Here is a 15,439-nt window from a genome sequence, read left to right on the forward strand (position 1 = left end):
GTGTGAGGAAGGCAGACAGGCATCTGGGTAGATGGGCTAGAGAGCCAAGTGAATTATAAGGACTAGATAACCTGCCGCAAAAGTACCCAGGAACTTAACACCCACATGGTTTCACCTGGGACAGCACTGAAGCATATGCTGAGGTCTCTTCTCAACAGCCAGAAGGGATTAAAGAGTTAACCCAGATAGACACCAGCTAGTCTGGAGAGGTCAGTCCCCTGGGGAAGTGTCCTCTGTCCTGACTGCACTGGGACATTTGCAGCCCAAACTCACTTTTTTCCTTCAGACCACAGGCAATGCCAAAAAGCCACGGTAGGGTACAGTATTGCCTGTCTAGGCAGAGGCCAAACACCCGAGTGCCAGTGCACACCCGTGCCACACTGAGGGAGCATTACAGTGCAGAAAGCCCCTGGCAGTAGGGCTGGGTTAGGCTGAGCTTGGGATGAGGAGAAAACACAGCTTTCAAGTACTTTTTAAAGCAGCAGTTGGGAACTAGATTTTCAGGAATTACTGAGTAACCCAGATGCCAAGACCAAAAAGTGAGGGGATTCCCAGCTGCCCCAGTAAGGGGAGGTGGTAGGGCTGGCCTGTGCCTTCGGGGCTGCAGGCATGGCTGGGCAGAGGTGGGCATCACACGCTGCCATCACCACCTCCCAAGGTGGTACTCAAGCAGCATAGGTTGGGAATCCCTGGCATAACTGACGGATGAATGACGAAAGCAAAGTCAAGTCAGTCTAAGCTTAGGTTTTCTGGCAGCCTGGTCCCAACCATCTTTATTGTCCCACACCCATAGTTTTGGGGACTGAAGATAGTCTGCACCAACGGGAGCTAACTCATGCACATTGACTTCATGGGTCTCCCATGGTACCAAGAGCTCTTCCTAAGAGGATGATAATGTACCATGCGAGTATGCAGCGACTTAGAGCAAGTTATCACCTCCTCAAAGCACTTGGCTACATCACCTAAGCCAGGGAGTGCTTGGTAACATGCTGAATGATGCTTTCATTCACGCTGAACATGCTTTCTTCGGTGGGTGTCCCATGCTCAACTGTGCTCTCTCTCATCAACATAAAATAGCAAATTCAATCCTTCAATAATTTATTTCTTTACATCAGAGAATGTTTTTCAATTATACATTTAAGTTTGTAACTTTCAACACAAGAGTAAATATATGTAAAAAAATCTGTAGCTGTGCAAATTTCAAATTGCATTGTTTCAAATAATATAAATATTTTAATAAAACATAAGTTCACATTAAAGTTCACAAAATATATAAAATTCAACAGAAATAAGTCATGAGTTTTTTTTCTTTTTAAAAACTGTTTTCAATAACTAGAAAAAGATTCTAAACTTGAGAAGCAACTCAGAAAAAGTATCAACTCCAAAATCATAGCAGCAAAACAGATGCTGAAAACTTATAAGGTGTGAAAGGAAAGAAGTGGGTACCAGGCACAATGGTAAAGGCAAGGTCTCTAAAGAAAGTATTGCAGATTGAGAAGTGAATGCGTGAACTGCAGGAGTAAAACCTCAACCCTAAAGCACTCTGTCACCGAGCTCCAAGCCGTCTGCACAGTAACAGAATTGCATTAAGGATAACAGACAGATGCGTGACAGAAATGGGGAGGGAGGGTACGAACAGCAGCACACATGTTCCCAACAGTTACAATGCAAGAAAAGAGCTCCTCTGTTTTCAGAACTAAAGCTAAAGGGTTTTGGGTTTTTTTTGTCTGTTGGAGGCAATTCCTTCCATACGAGTGGGGGACGGCAGGATTCAGTTTTCCCACCACAAGCATATGCTCATGGAAGTTGTTTCTGCAATCGCCTGTCTTTCCAGCTGTCTTGGGATTTGGGAAAGGGTCTGAACACTGGTTAGGTTAAGCATGTTAAAGGAGCAGACCACTGCTGGTCTTGTTCCTGGCTGTGGTTTGCTGAGGGCTCTGCAAACAAAGAACCCAAAGAACCGCTCACCGTTAACACTCTGAATGCCAGTGGCAGCTCCCGCCTTGACGAGCTGTATAAGGACACCAGCAAGGACATGGCAACCCAAAGCAAGTCTCTTCAGACATAAACTGCACGTTGCATCAGCCTGTCCTGGGGAATCCCTCTCAGGAAAGACTTGCCTCTGATTGACATAGGCAGAAACGAAGAGCTCCTGCACCTCCAACAGTAGCCGTGGCTCCTCACCTGGGAGCAGGGAAGGTATTGGGAAAGAGGCAGAACTCGGAAGTTCTTTGGATTCAAATGCTTCACACTCCCTCCTGGGAAGTCCAAGAATTAAATACAGCATTGTAGGAGCTTAGTCATGAAAGACAGCTCTGTGCAGAAGGCAACATGCCCTTCTCAGCAGTCCTTGTACGCAGTGTTTAGAGGAAGTAGACATTTATTCTCATTCTTGGGAACAAACGTGAACACAAGCAGACAGCTTATATTTCCCCTCGTCCTCCCGCTCCCAGGACTGTTAAGTGTTTTGGACATAGCACCGTTTCAGTGAAAGAAGTAGCTGGCATGGCTTTCTTGTTCTTTACCAACTTCTCCCCTCCGCTAGCCATAGATCTGTTTGAACTGGTAGCATTCATTGCAGTAGCCGTTGCACTTGGCATTGCCATAGTGATCACAAGCAGGGGCTCGGCAGCGTTGCTTCGGGGGGTCTTCTGCAGCCGAGACCCTGGCACTCCCCGATGGCACAAGCTGACCAAGGCGCTGGCACTCCGGGCACAAGTCATCGCTTCTGCCAGCCAGGTTGTTTCTACACGAGGCCACAGCACACTGTCTCTTCTGGCTACTCAACGCTGCTCGCTGTAAATCTCTATGCTGTCCCGTTCTCTTGAAAAAACGGTAAAACACACTGTCAGTTGCCGTGCTGGCAGCACAAGTGGCTTTGCATTTACTTTCAACTTTGCTCATGGTTTGCACTGGGGCTGTTGCAGACAAATGCTTCTTCTGAAAAGTACAACACTGAGAGCCAAGCTGGGCTTTACCAAAGAAAATCACAAATTCTGTCGTTTCTTAGGAAAAAATGGTTTTTATCTTTGGTAACTCTCAGTTCTAAAAGGGCCAAAACCAGAAGAAAAAGAAGTCTGTAACAAAGAAAATCTGTAATGGGCTCAATGAAAAAGGCAGCATGGAGCGGACTAAATCCCTCGATGCAGTTGCATAGGTCTAAGGGCAAGAATGAAAATCTCTCCCCGAGCAGCAAACAAACCAACTGTTGGTCCAATTGCTTCCAGCAAAATTGCTGGCGAAATCCCAGCTGAGGTAAAACTGAACATGGCCATGATAACCCCAAACTGAGAATGACTTTTAGGAGTGCTGCTCAGTTGCAGCAGGAAAAAAAGTCATGAGATACTCTACACTTGTCTTTCCATGATACTTAGGATGCAGTCATTTGGGGATTTTCTAGTCAGCATCCAGAGTCCTTCTCACAAGAGAAAAACGTGCAGCGCTAAACAAGAGGAAGATTTTGAGAAGTTCACACTTACTTCTGGCTGTCTCACCAGCTGTTCTTCCGTCCTCCTGGCTTCCTGAAATCGCTGGTTCTGGGCTTTAATGAAGCAGTTTTGGCAGTACCCTTCGAGCATCGTGCTGCCCAGGGTGCCGCAGTCGCGCCGCTGGCAGGACACGGTGTTACGGAAGGCGGCAGCAGAGGTCCCCTGTTGACCCGTTGCCGAGGACTTCCTCTGCGATCGTCTCTGGTGGCGTAGCGAAGTGCTGTCTGTAATACAAAGCAAGCACAGGAGGAGTTCGAATGTGCCCAATAGCTCTAATGACCCAAAGCAACTATAAAAAGCTCCTCAGTTTAAAAATATATTAAAAAAAAAAATCTACTAGCCTCAAACACAGGTTTTGGACAATCCTGACACCCCTCAGTTGTTGCACCTTCCTCCATGTTACATAAATAAGGGAGCGAATACCTATCAGAAGTTGTTGAAACAGCTGATTTGGGAAAAGCTTACCCTCAGTGGGAAAACTAGATACCACTGCAGTCAAGAGGAACTTCACCTTTGGGTTCAGCATCTCATCTGTGACCTACCCTGACACTTTCCTTTCAGCCTCCCCCATTTCAGGTGCATGGGGTAATGGAAGTACAGTGGCACAGTGCCTTAGGCTTTTAAGTCTCAGGAAGCAATCTTAAGTATTCCACAATCAGTAGGAAAAAAATTTCATTGTGAACAGTGCTGGGAAAAAAGCTATTGCAGGCTGGCATAGAAGTTTCCTAACCTGAAAATACGTGGAAAGCACACCATTGCCACACTTGTCAGCAATAAGAGTCTAAAGAGATATGCCATATTTCTCTCTTTCACCCTCTATATCCAAGGGCTCATTGCCTGTGTGACAGTGCAGTAGCATGAAAAAGGAAGATTTCGTGCTGCGATTTGTTCACAATTACCTTTTTACACACACATGCACATGATGCTACCAGGAAAGATTTCAAGGTAAATTATAACAACGCACTAAGTTACTCCAAAATACAAGCGCATTAGCCACAGTCAACTTCTGCTTGCTCTGCTTATCAAGGTGACTTCAGCAATTACTCCAGTGTTGCTCCTGTTACATCCAGAACAGATACAGATCTTCAAATTCACCCCAAGCTTTTTAAAAGCCTTGCTAACGTAACTGATTTTCAACAGCATCAATACAATAGCATTTCCCTCACCGACTCCTACAACTCGTCCAGCTGTGCAGAAAATTCATTCAGTGGATGGTGGGGAGGGATCAAAACCTACCCCCTCTCGAGCTAGTTTTGCTTCCATGAAAGTCAATACGGAGTTTTACAAGAGATTTCACAGATTTTCCACACTGTTATCCCATGCCCCCTTATGGGATAATAACGGCCAAAAAGTACCTTCTCCTCACGCTGCTGCTTCTGCTCCACACTGTTTCCATCACCCCCAGCCCTTTTAGCACCCAGTGCATGCAGGGCTTCCTAGCTCGAGGAGGCCGATCTGCAGCCAAAGCTCACCGCATCTCCACTTACCATGGTTTTCCCTGTACTCGAAGAAACACAGCGTGCAAAAGCCCTCATTCTGTGACGTCCCAAAAAACTTGCAGCCAGGTTTCCTGCAGAGGTTACCTCCCCTCTTCCCCTCGAGAGGCAGCGCCGGTGGTGGGGGCTCCTCGCCGCAGCCGTTGGGACCCTGATGGCAGGAAAGGAGGCTCTGCGAGATCTGGGATGGGTCAGATGTCGATCTCTGATGGCATGTGGGCAGGAAAGTGGGGCTGCCGTTTGAGGGGCGCTCTGTAGTCCTTTTGAAGCAAGTGCTGCATATGCCGTTGAAGGTCCTGTTGGCCTTCTGACGGCACACGTTGCATGTGGCATAGTCTAAATGTCTCCGGTCATCCAAGTTGTTGCAAGGACCGAGCTGTCTGGAGTTGTAGCAGCGTTCGCAAAGCCCGTTGTGTTGCACATTCAAGGTAAAGGGGCACTCTGGTGTCCTGCATTTCATGGCCGTGGTCTCGCTGTACAGGAAAAGGCTCGGAGCAGTCGGAGGTGCAGAGCGAGGCCCTGTTACAGGCTCTTCGGAAGGCCATCCCCCAGGTTCACAAGCGTCCCCACGGGAGGAGCCTGACCCAGCTGCCTTCAGCTTCTCGGGTGCTGCTTTGGGGGTCTGCTTTCTTCCTTTGCTTCCCTGGGACCTCCGCTCAAAGCACTCGTGGCAGTAGGGTTGGGTGTTCACAGACATGTAGAAGGGGCAGTTTGGTGTTTCACATTTCACCTGTAAGAGGGAAAGCTGGGAAAAAGACAGTTCCTGTCTGTTCCTGGAGCAGGTCTCTCTCCTAGCAGGTTCGGCATTCTCCTGCCACTTCTTGTACTCATGCTGCACCAGCTGAAAGTAATCTTCCACGAGGTTGATTTCTTTGGGTAGGTTGCCTTCATCTAACCTGACAGCCAAAAAAAGGAAGATTGCATCAGCGGTTGAAAAGGTGGGGGTGGAGGCAAAGACAAGAAATGTGGGGAGGAAATGTAGATTTAATGCACATCCATATTACTCAGAAAGAAGATCCAGAATGTTAAACTGTTGCTGTAAATGGAAATAATTTTAAAAGCAGGTGCTCAGTGATGTCAAATGGAGACTTTCACATCTAAAGAAATGGTCTGATACAATGCTAAACAGAAGTATTCTTAAAAAGACTTTGTAGGAGAGAGTTTTCTATCTGAGAGCTGTTTGCAGGAAGAATATGGATAATCTCTCAGAAGCAAAAAGAAAAGTCACCCCAACCCTATATATCTCTGAAAACCAGTGCTCAGCTGAGCTGAGGTTAGAGTGAAGACCGCTCTCTTTACCAGCCCGCACTAAGAACAAGCCTTTCCTACAGTGGTCTCAGCATTTCCTAAGAGTCATAGAATGGTTTGGGTTGAAAGGGACCTTTGAAGACCACCTAGTCTAAGCCCCCTGCCACAGGCAGGAACATCTTTCACTAGGTGAGGTTTCTCACAGCCCTGTCCAACCAGATTGTGAACACTTTCAGGAATGGGGCACCCACAACTTCTCTGAGCTTGATAGCTTCAGATTGTTGGGCCAGGATAAGAGGAACTTGGTACAAACTGATTTGGGCTTGTGCTTTTTACTCTCTTGGCACTAATGTTACACACTCAGAGGGTGAGGTTGCAAGAAAACCACATCAGTTTCATGATATAGTTATCATGAAATCTGCTCCTGGTTTTGCCCTGTTGGGTCTGTATGTACCAGTAGAATTTTTCAAACAAACTAAGGGGTTTCAGTGCAGTGTATATAATGCTAGCATCCGTCACACCATCCCTATGTTTTCCCTGACCGCACGGAAAACCCCAAACGGGAGTTTCACGGTGCCACAGTTGGGAGGATGAGCAGCTAGCATGACTGGTAACATGCAAGGACACATGCATACAGTAGGACGAGGGAAGCTGGACTGCTCCTCTTTACATATGGATATATCCTTTGGGTAGGAGGGCTGCAATTTTCAAGGCTCCCAAAACACCAGTCCCTGTGTGGTAATGAAGTAGAGACAGAAGACACTGCTGCCAGCATTCCCTAAATGCGAGAAGCCAATGGGTGCTGCCAGGCACCCCCTGCACGTTACTGATGCTCAGCCGTCAGGGACGAGCGCAGATGTCCTCTGCCAGCCACAGCTTCCTGCCTACGGCTGCGCAGCAACAGCCCGCGGCACCAAGGCATCTGTGCTAAGAACGTGCCATCAAGTACTTTCCCTAGGGCAGCCAAAATTACACCAGCTGCCCTTTACGCAACATGCCCTTGCATAAAGCGCAAGGGTTCGGTATAACTAGTTCCTGGGTTTAAGTTCTTTTCGGACACCCTCCTGTGTAATCTGAAAGTCGGTGAAACTAATCCATTGGGTTTACTCTTCTAAAATATTAGTTTCAGTCTGCTGAGTCTAAAGACATTTTTGCTTTTATGTTTGACACTGGTCTGAGCTCATATCTCTTCAAAGCATGTCAACGGTAATGCCGATATTTCATATTTTGGAGGGTAAATGTGTGCTACTGTGGAAGGAACGGAAGACCGAAGGAACACACTGGGCCACGCAACTTCTCCCAGCTGCATAAACAAGGTAACTTTGAGGAAATAGGAATGACACTCACTTGGCAGCATTAATTAGATGAGTTGTACCATGATCCCAGCCTTGCACTGGAATTTCTATCACTATCAAGTAGTCTTTTAGAAGCTGCTCTTTCTCCCTCTCTTCTGTGTCTGTCAGAAAGTGCACACTCAAATCCTCAAATCTGCCTCGTTCGCTAGTGACCAGAGGGACAGCACGGATTTCTGTGGGGAAACAAATGTGTTAGTGTATAGATATATTTTACCAGGTAGAAGTAACCACAAGATGCAACACATGGAGATGTCACCACTGCTGCTGAATTTTGGAGAGAGAGGCGAATGGCTGGCAAAAGCAACTGGTTTCTAAAGAGGGACACTGGGGGAGAACATGTCTGCACCCCAAATCTAGCCCCACCCCATGGGAATTTTAATGTCCACACAGCAATTTTCTTCTCATTGTGGGCAGCACTGTGGATCTTTTTTACACCCTTCCACAGGACGATGCCCAAACCTGACCCTAGAGAACGGCTATCCATTCAGAAGTGAGGCATTAAAAACAGCAAAGCGCCTCTCATTATCCCTGCCAGGCAGTGGTGCGCTGCTGTGAGACTGTGTCCTTCAAAGCTGCTTCCCTGGTGATGGGGTGTGGAAAAGAAGCCAGAACACAGTGAAGCAGAGGCCACCCTTTGCGTGATCCCAGCCTGCAAGCAGGTGAGTTGTACTCCACTTTCAACCAGCATTTTGAAGACAACCTTTAGTTTCTATTCAAATTTACAGACAAAGCTGTTTCTGCTCACATTTTAAGACCGTATTCCAAAGGAATCTTTTACATTTATTTTAACTTTTGAAGTGCAAATCTAAACCAGATCATGTTTTAAATGCCTTATCAGCACGATGATATTGAAAAGGCTGCAGAAATACCAAACAAGGTATTTGAAAAATACCTGGCCCGCTGTCCTTCAGGGTCACTAGTGGTGTGAAATGCATATTGTCGTAGCCGAGCACAATCGGGTATCTGTAGCATTCTTCAGCCGGCCAAAGGAGAGGCAAGTAGATACCACCGACGTTCAGAGGAGCAAAACTGGAGCCTGACTCTAAACTTCTCACCACTTTATCTGCGTAAGGAAGAAAAAGAAAACACAATTAAGTATGTGCTACAGGTAAGAGAAAACATATTCTGGGCGGTTCAGAACGACTGCTGAAAACGCTCACTTCTGAAATGCATCCACCTGAAAACAACAGGTATCAAAGTAAGATTACGAACACGGCACAGAGTAACGTGGTGAGATGACTGGCCAGGCAACTCACCTGCAAGGACAATGACTGGCCTTCTGAGGATGTTAGCAAGGATGAAGATGTGGATTTCTTCCAGTGCATTATATGGAAGCCTGTTTCGAGCCCCAGATGTTTCTGGGGAGGTCATTTCAATGAGGTATTCCCACTCCTCCTCCCAGTTCTGAGGAAAGAAACATCCATCAGCAACAGTTCAAAGACATGTAGGTCAGGAACCAACTGCAACACAGCAGTGCTGAAAATAATCCCATTTTCCTGTTTCCTCCAAGGGAAGAGTTTTTCTGCCCTCCACTAACGGTGGAATCCATGAAGCCAAAAAGCAAACAAAATCAGCAAGGCAACGCTGACGAACACTCAGAAAACAGCAGCATTCCCTCAGGCCTCCTTACCCGGGTGTCATAGTGGAGTCCCGTTTCTACAAACTCCTGGGATTTAATAGCCTCCCGCTGCCAGCGGAGCTTGAAGTCCTGTGTGTCAATCTCCCTGAGTGTGCTAAACAATGTTTTTCTTAAGACGAGGTCAATATCTTCAATACCCCACATGTACTGCGATGCAGCATGCATGAGGCAGTTTCCATCACCTGAAAAAAAAAAAAAAAAAGAAAGAATAGAGTATTTCTAAATGGCTACTTAAATAAACCCCCCCAGACGCATGGGATGTAGAACTATACTGGGCATATGCATATTCCCTGTGCGCTTCTCTCTGAGCCTGAGGCAGCAGGGTTTTAACAAGAAGGCCACAGCTATGAGCTTTCTGCTCAGAAGAAGAAAGGAAGCAAGCCCCCTCCCTCCTGGCTTTGTCCCTTCACCGGTTGGCGTTAAACTGTCATTCAGCAGTGGTGGGAAGCTTGCCCCTTATCTATCTTACTTAACTTTGGTATCATAAACTGAATTTTGGGGTCAACTGCAAACGGCAAATAGTTGAGATAGAGACAGCTTTCAAACACAACAAAGTCAACTTAAAATTACAAAGGAAGGTGTAAACCTGCCTCAGCAGTGTTTACACAAGTACACCTGATGGCACAGGGTAGAGATAATGGAAACCACTGAGAACACACTATAGTAACAGCAAGCCACAGTCCCCTGACGAGCTATGCACTGAAAGGCTTGGCACTTGGCTGTGCTTGATGGAGGAACTTTAATAAAAAAAAAAAAGACAGAAAGGGAAGAACAGGTGATTTATGCAAAGCTACTGTTGGAACTCCTCTTGCCTTCCTCTCAGAACTGATAGTGTGCTGGGCTGATAAATATTTTATTTAGAAGGTTGTTTTTCTAAAACACAAAATTAAAACTAAATGAATGAAGCACATAATTATTTGATTTTCAGTTAGACATGCTCCTTGCATTGAAAAAGTCTTGTTTACACTAGAGGTAGGAAGGAAAGAGGAGTTCTGCAATTTCAGAGGGCAAGAAACTGAGAATCAGAGGAGTTAACTAAATTAAAAGGTGCGACAAGCTGTGCCTATGGCTGGGTTTCAAATTCTATCTTCAAAAGGGGTGTCATATTATCAGATTCAAAACCAGGTCTGATATTTACCACAGTGGTAAACAGATTCACCCAATGCTAAGAAAGCAAAGAAATTTCCTTGGAATAGAGGACATCAACCACAGTAAAGCTACAAGATTTTTCTCATGTGGGGAAAATAAACACTCAGAGAACCACCCAAAAAGACTTAAACCCAGTTTGCTGCATGCATCACGAACTCAAGTACACCATTTGTGAATACTTTTGCTACTTTTTCTATGAAAATGTAGAGAAAAACCTACAATAGATGCCAGATCCTGAAAAAAGTATCATTTGAAATCTGCCTAACACTTCATACATTGCTGTGGACTCAGTGTGTACAAGGTTCCTGCAACTGCTCTCTGGTCTCTGAATGCTGGCTTGCAGAGCTTACTTCAAGTCTACAGGCTGCTTAATTGAGCTTAAAAATCAGGGAACAACATAGAAGACAAAAACTGACTGGGTTTCCTTCTGACCAAGAAAGATGACATATTAATCCCATTAAAATTTTCCCTTTGCAAAATCTAGACCAAAGATAAGATTGTTTTTTTTCCCTCTCTCTCTCCCCGAGAGCTCACTTTCAGTTCTTTATTGAGAAGCGCTGCCCAAAATTCCTTACACAGCGCTTGGAATTCCCCCTGTGCCGTTTGACTAGCAGTTTGAGCAACAGTTGTACTTTTTGTTCTGCGGCGTGCAGGGCTGCGCAGTGAAGCCTCCCTCGGACTTTCCCGGGGGGTGTGGTTGGGCAAGCTGGAATGAATGCCTATTCATTATACAAGTGAAATCTCTGCAGCCAATAGATACTGGAATTTTAAATTCATTTAAAAAAAAAAAAAACCCAACAGTTTCGAATTTTAAACCTTCTACTGCTTTCCTTCTGTCTTCCATTCACATGTCTGCAAATAAGTGTGTGGTGATTCAAAAGGGCTTTTTTTAATTAAAAAAACCCACACCACTCCACAGACTCATGTACGTATTAGGCAAAATACACATCAAAAGATCCTATAGGAAATACATTCGCTGTTTTCAACAATTACAAACTTCTTCAGAAAAACCCCCAGAAGTTTCTGAAGACAGCTCACCATTGGCTGAAAGAACTAATATATTCCTCTCACATCTGTGGGTTAAGCAGTTAAATACTTAAAAAAAATTCTTCATGCCACGTGGGAGAAAAAAACCCCATAAAACCATGTTATTTTCTGGGATAACACAGGGCTTCTCCAGGCTTCCCTTTCTTTCAGGGATCCTCTCCTTCAGGCCAGTCTACCTTCTCTCTCCCGCAAAGGTCTCTCGCTGCTGTGACTACTTTGCATAAACCACAGGTTCCGAAAGCCACTCCTTCTACTCATGCACTTAATGACCCAAAAGCACTGAACTGAAGCTGAGTTCATTGGCTGTGTGGGGTATGGGGGGTGGGGGGGAGGGAGGGAACACCACAAATTGAGCCCTTGCTTTGCCATCCCTCAACCTGCCCTAGTATTTCAGCATCTTGTATATTGGTACGGCTGCTCACGGATGGAATCCAAGTCACCAGACCACAAATTGTTCCCATTTGTAACACTGGCCTACGGTCACGAGACAATGCAAGACATCACGGTTATTGACTACGGTGTTGTCAGTAACAAGGGCCTGTCCAGGCAGTGCTAAGCCCTGAGGGACTCCTGTCAACAGGAGATGGGGGATTCCAAAACTGCTGCTCTTTGCCCTGGGCAAAAACTACACACACTGTCCATTTCCCTAGCGAATCTGTCAGAGTGTACCTCCTGGTGTGAAGTTCTGAAGGCACAACACCGGCAGTGATGTCACCTCACCAGTGAAGCGCTGCCTGCCCTAGGTGCAGCTCCAGTCCTTCTGGAAGTTCTGGATTACGTGATCTCCATGATCAGCCTAATTACAGTCATCAGAATTTTAAGCATGTGCAAAAGCCCACCGAAAGGTCAGTGCCTCTACGATAATTGCAGAGACACACATTAGGATCAGGCTCTTCTAGGTCACGGCAGTGCGATCTACATGGTGGTTCTGTTTTTTACGGCTTTTGCACAACACAGCCGTGTGCAATCAGACTGAGGAGCACGGCAGAACTTGGGAAGGGAAGAATGTGGAGTAGGAAGATAAGGGCAATGTGCACATAAACAGATATGAAAAGAAGCATCCCCAGAACATAATCTAAGGACTGCAACAAGGCTGCAGGTCCACCACAGCCAGTGTTTCTATAACCAGTATCATCTGCTCCTTTCCATGCTCTTGGAGTCCTCACTATCCCAATCTGCCTTCCTGGCTTGGAGCAATATGTGCTGTAGGGAATCCTGAGTCCGAGTCTGCAGTTGCGTGACGGTAAGTCAGAGCCATTACCGCATCTTTCCCTCACTGAGCGTGAAATGCCCAGCGACTCTTACGGTCACATGCAAAAGTTTCCTGCTCGAGACTGCAGACACGTGTACCCTACCCGGGAAATCTCTGCACTACTGCCATACGTTTTTATTCTTTAACGCCTGACACAACACACACTGAATAACCCTAAAGCCAAGTCCTAAAACCAGCACTGGCCATTGAAAGAAAAGGGCACTGCAAATCTGTGTTGCTCAAGGATGTCTGTCAGTCACACACACAGGAGTTACTGGTGAGCCCTGAGGGAGGGCAGGAGCTGGCAAACCCTGGCAGGTAGCTGAGGATGAGGGAGCTGGCCAGGCATGTGGCACTGACTCCAGGGCCAGCAAAGTCAGCTTCCTTCCCAGAGGCTCCACGTCCAGGACGCTTCTGCCGGCAGCGCTGTTAAAGCTGGATCAGCGAGTGAACCGCGCCTGCCAGATACAACAGCAGGGCTTACGGCAGGATATTAACTTCTGCTATATATACACGGGAATGCATCCCTGTCACTCAAAGCATCTGAAGTCTCCTCTTGCCTGGCATTAAGGGCTGTTCGGCACTTCCAACAAGGCAGCCGACGCACAGCAGAGTTGGATTCACAGAAAGGCAATGAGTTGCAAGTCAAAGTTCCCGCCTGGTATTTTCCTCTGATGTGCCATAGGTTACTGATATTATGAAAACATCTGTAAAATTTCCAGGCTATCCATAATACCATGATATGGGCAGGGTACTGCTGCAGCCTCAGGATAGTACATCGTGTGGAAAGAATTTTACTTTACAAAACTAAGATTAAAAGGCACCACTTTTTTAAAGCCATGCGCTTCTGTTTCAGTAACGTAAACTATTAATAAAGGTGCTACATTTGTATTCCCCACTTCAATGCAAGTGCAAAGATCTGCTCATAACTTACCATTAGTCTTCAAAGGGACAAGTCTCCGAACTTCCATGCACCAGTTGAGCTTCCTCTGGCGCTCCAGGGAATTCTGGGTGGCCTGGTCAGTCAGGGCCTTCTGAAGTGTTTCCCGAAACTGAGGACAGAACTGGCACATTCTGAACATTTCTATGGTGTATCTGTGCATAGTCCTGAAGTGATGTATTATTCCACTGGGAGGTTTGACCAGGTCTTCAGGTGTCCTCTCCCTAATCTTCATGGCTTTCAGCATATTGCTCTGATACAAAGCTTGAGGAAGGATGTGTTGGCCAGCCATGTTCCTAGACGACATCTGAAATGAAAAAGGATCCTTTAATTGGCACGTTAGTGTCCTTGCATCACAGCGCTATCACTTCTGCAGAGATTAAGAAGGCATTTCCAGGGGCCGGATTCTGGCTGCAGTTTTGCCTGAAAGGAGCACAGGGTGGATGCAGTCCACTGAGCTTATATAAATGATGATTTTTAAAGTTCATATCCATCAGCCTCTCTGCATTACTCAGATATAGACACTGACCAGCTTATTCCAATCACTTACTGTGATCATTTACCGAGATATTAAAGAGAATTTATTAATAACTAAGGAAACTGCATCATCTTTAAAAAAAAAAAAAAAACAACCAACAATTATTTAAATCAAAGTAAGGATAAAAGAAGTCAAGATCAAGGGAAGGGAAAATTATCCTGGAAACCTGGCTAATTGATAATTGCACAGTGTAATCCCATATGAACTTGCTGAACTTCCAGCACGTTTCAAGCTTTTGTTTTGATGACCTGCCAAAAAAAGCAGATAATGACCATTTCGGATTTCCACAGCTCATCCATTCTGAGAAGTGATGCTTAGTAGAGTACAAAAAGATCCCCAAGAATTACATGCCATGCTAGTATCTGTTCCATACTTACGGTGGCTGAAGATGGCAAATGAGAAATTTTTAGCAGAGCAAGTACTCAAGGAGAGACTTATGTCACTCTTCTTGAGGCTCCTTGTGTTTTGTGAGCAGTGGAGCTACTGAAGAGAGGTGCTTGTGCTGCGTGTGGGGTGCAGACTGCAGTGCCGCTATTACTCAGCGGTAAGTCAACAGAGCTGAAAAAGCATTTCCACTTGGCTCAAAAACCCCAATATTTTTCCACAGTGGGAGATGTAATGTTTGCTGCCCTGCATCCCTTTCTTCAGTATCTCTGGCCTCACGGGCTACAGCAGGAAGAACAAAAAAACCCCTCCTAACCTCAAACTGTCTACACGCTCTGAAACACTTACTCAGAGCACACTAACTTTGTGGCTAGCTAGAGCCAAACCTAGGGACCACATCCCTCAAAACTCCCATGCACTACAGTAACACCACCACCAACCTATTTTTACATGGACAGACTCTCCATGCTGTCCATGTACACTGTTCTGTCTGAAAACAAAGCCAAATTTCTATGAAGACAAATGAAGGTATGCATGCCTAACATGTTTAGGCTGCAGCTGGTCACGCTAGGAGAGCTCATCATTGTAATTATGAATCTAGGGACAAATGCGCTGCCCAAACTATATATCAGGGTCTGGATATATACTTTGCCAAGTACAGGGAGACAAGAAGCAACTGAAAACTGCCTTATGCAACATACTAGGAAGTTTTCTCATGGAGATGGGAATCTGGAGGGCTGGAGAGAGAAGGAGGAGGACTGGAAAGGACCCTGCCATTGTTAAGAGGGGACCTCAAACTGCTGCTGCCAAGAGCTGCCCTCTATAACCTCTCTGAGAACCAGCTGATGGAGAGATTCAGTGGATGACCTGTCAAGCCCTAAATAGAGGCAGGTGACACACGAG

The 15,439-nt window shown here is 45.9% G+C and overlaps 1 protein-coding gene across 1 annotated transcript; it reads right to left on the reverse strand.

The window, feature by feature from the left end:
• Positions 1–2,541: 2,541 nt before the first annotated feature.
• On the reverse strand, positions 2,542–13,906 carry TNFAIP3 (tumor necrosis factor, alpha-induced protein 3). The gene is made up of 9 exons (XM_010155269.1): positions 13,609–13,906; positions 9,218–9,408; positions 8,844–8,991; positions 8,480–8,650; positions 7,580–7,760; positions 4,979–5,880; positions 3,703–3,710; positions 3,495–3,671; positions 2,542–2,823 (listed from the first exon to the last, which is right to left on the reverse strand). The coding sequence occupies exons 1-9, from the start codon at positions 13,904–13,906 to the stop codon at positions 2,542–2,544; spliced, it is 2,358 nt and encodes a 785-aa protein (XP_010153571.1).
• Positions 13,907–15,439: the final 1,533 nt, after the last annotated feature.

The sequence above is a fragment of the Eurypyga helias genome, unplaced genomic scaffold (assembly GCF_000690775.1).
Source record: "Eurypyga helias isolate BGI_N326 unplaced genomic scaffold, ASM69077v1 scaffold13327, whole genome shotgun sequence".
Taxonomy (NCBI): Eukaryota; Metazoa; Chordata; class Aves; order Eurypygiformes; family Eurypygidae; genus Eurypyga; species Eurypyga helias.

Excerpts from the sequence above, each read along its gene's own strand:
- TNFAIP3 (XM_010155269.1), bottom strand. The coding sequence starts at position 13,906 with ATGGCTGGCCAACACATCCTTCCTCAAGCTTTGTATCAGAGCAATATG. Across the intron at positions 5,881-7,579 it reads CATCTAATTAATGCTGCCAA|GTTAGATGAAGGCAACCTAC; the intron begins GTGAGTGTCATT and ends TTTGGCTGTCAG. Across the intron at positions 2,824-3,494 it reads GGAGGACGGAAGAACAGCTG|AGAACGGGACAGCATAGAGA; the intron begins GTGAGACAGCCA and ends CGTTTTTTCAAG.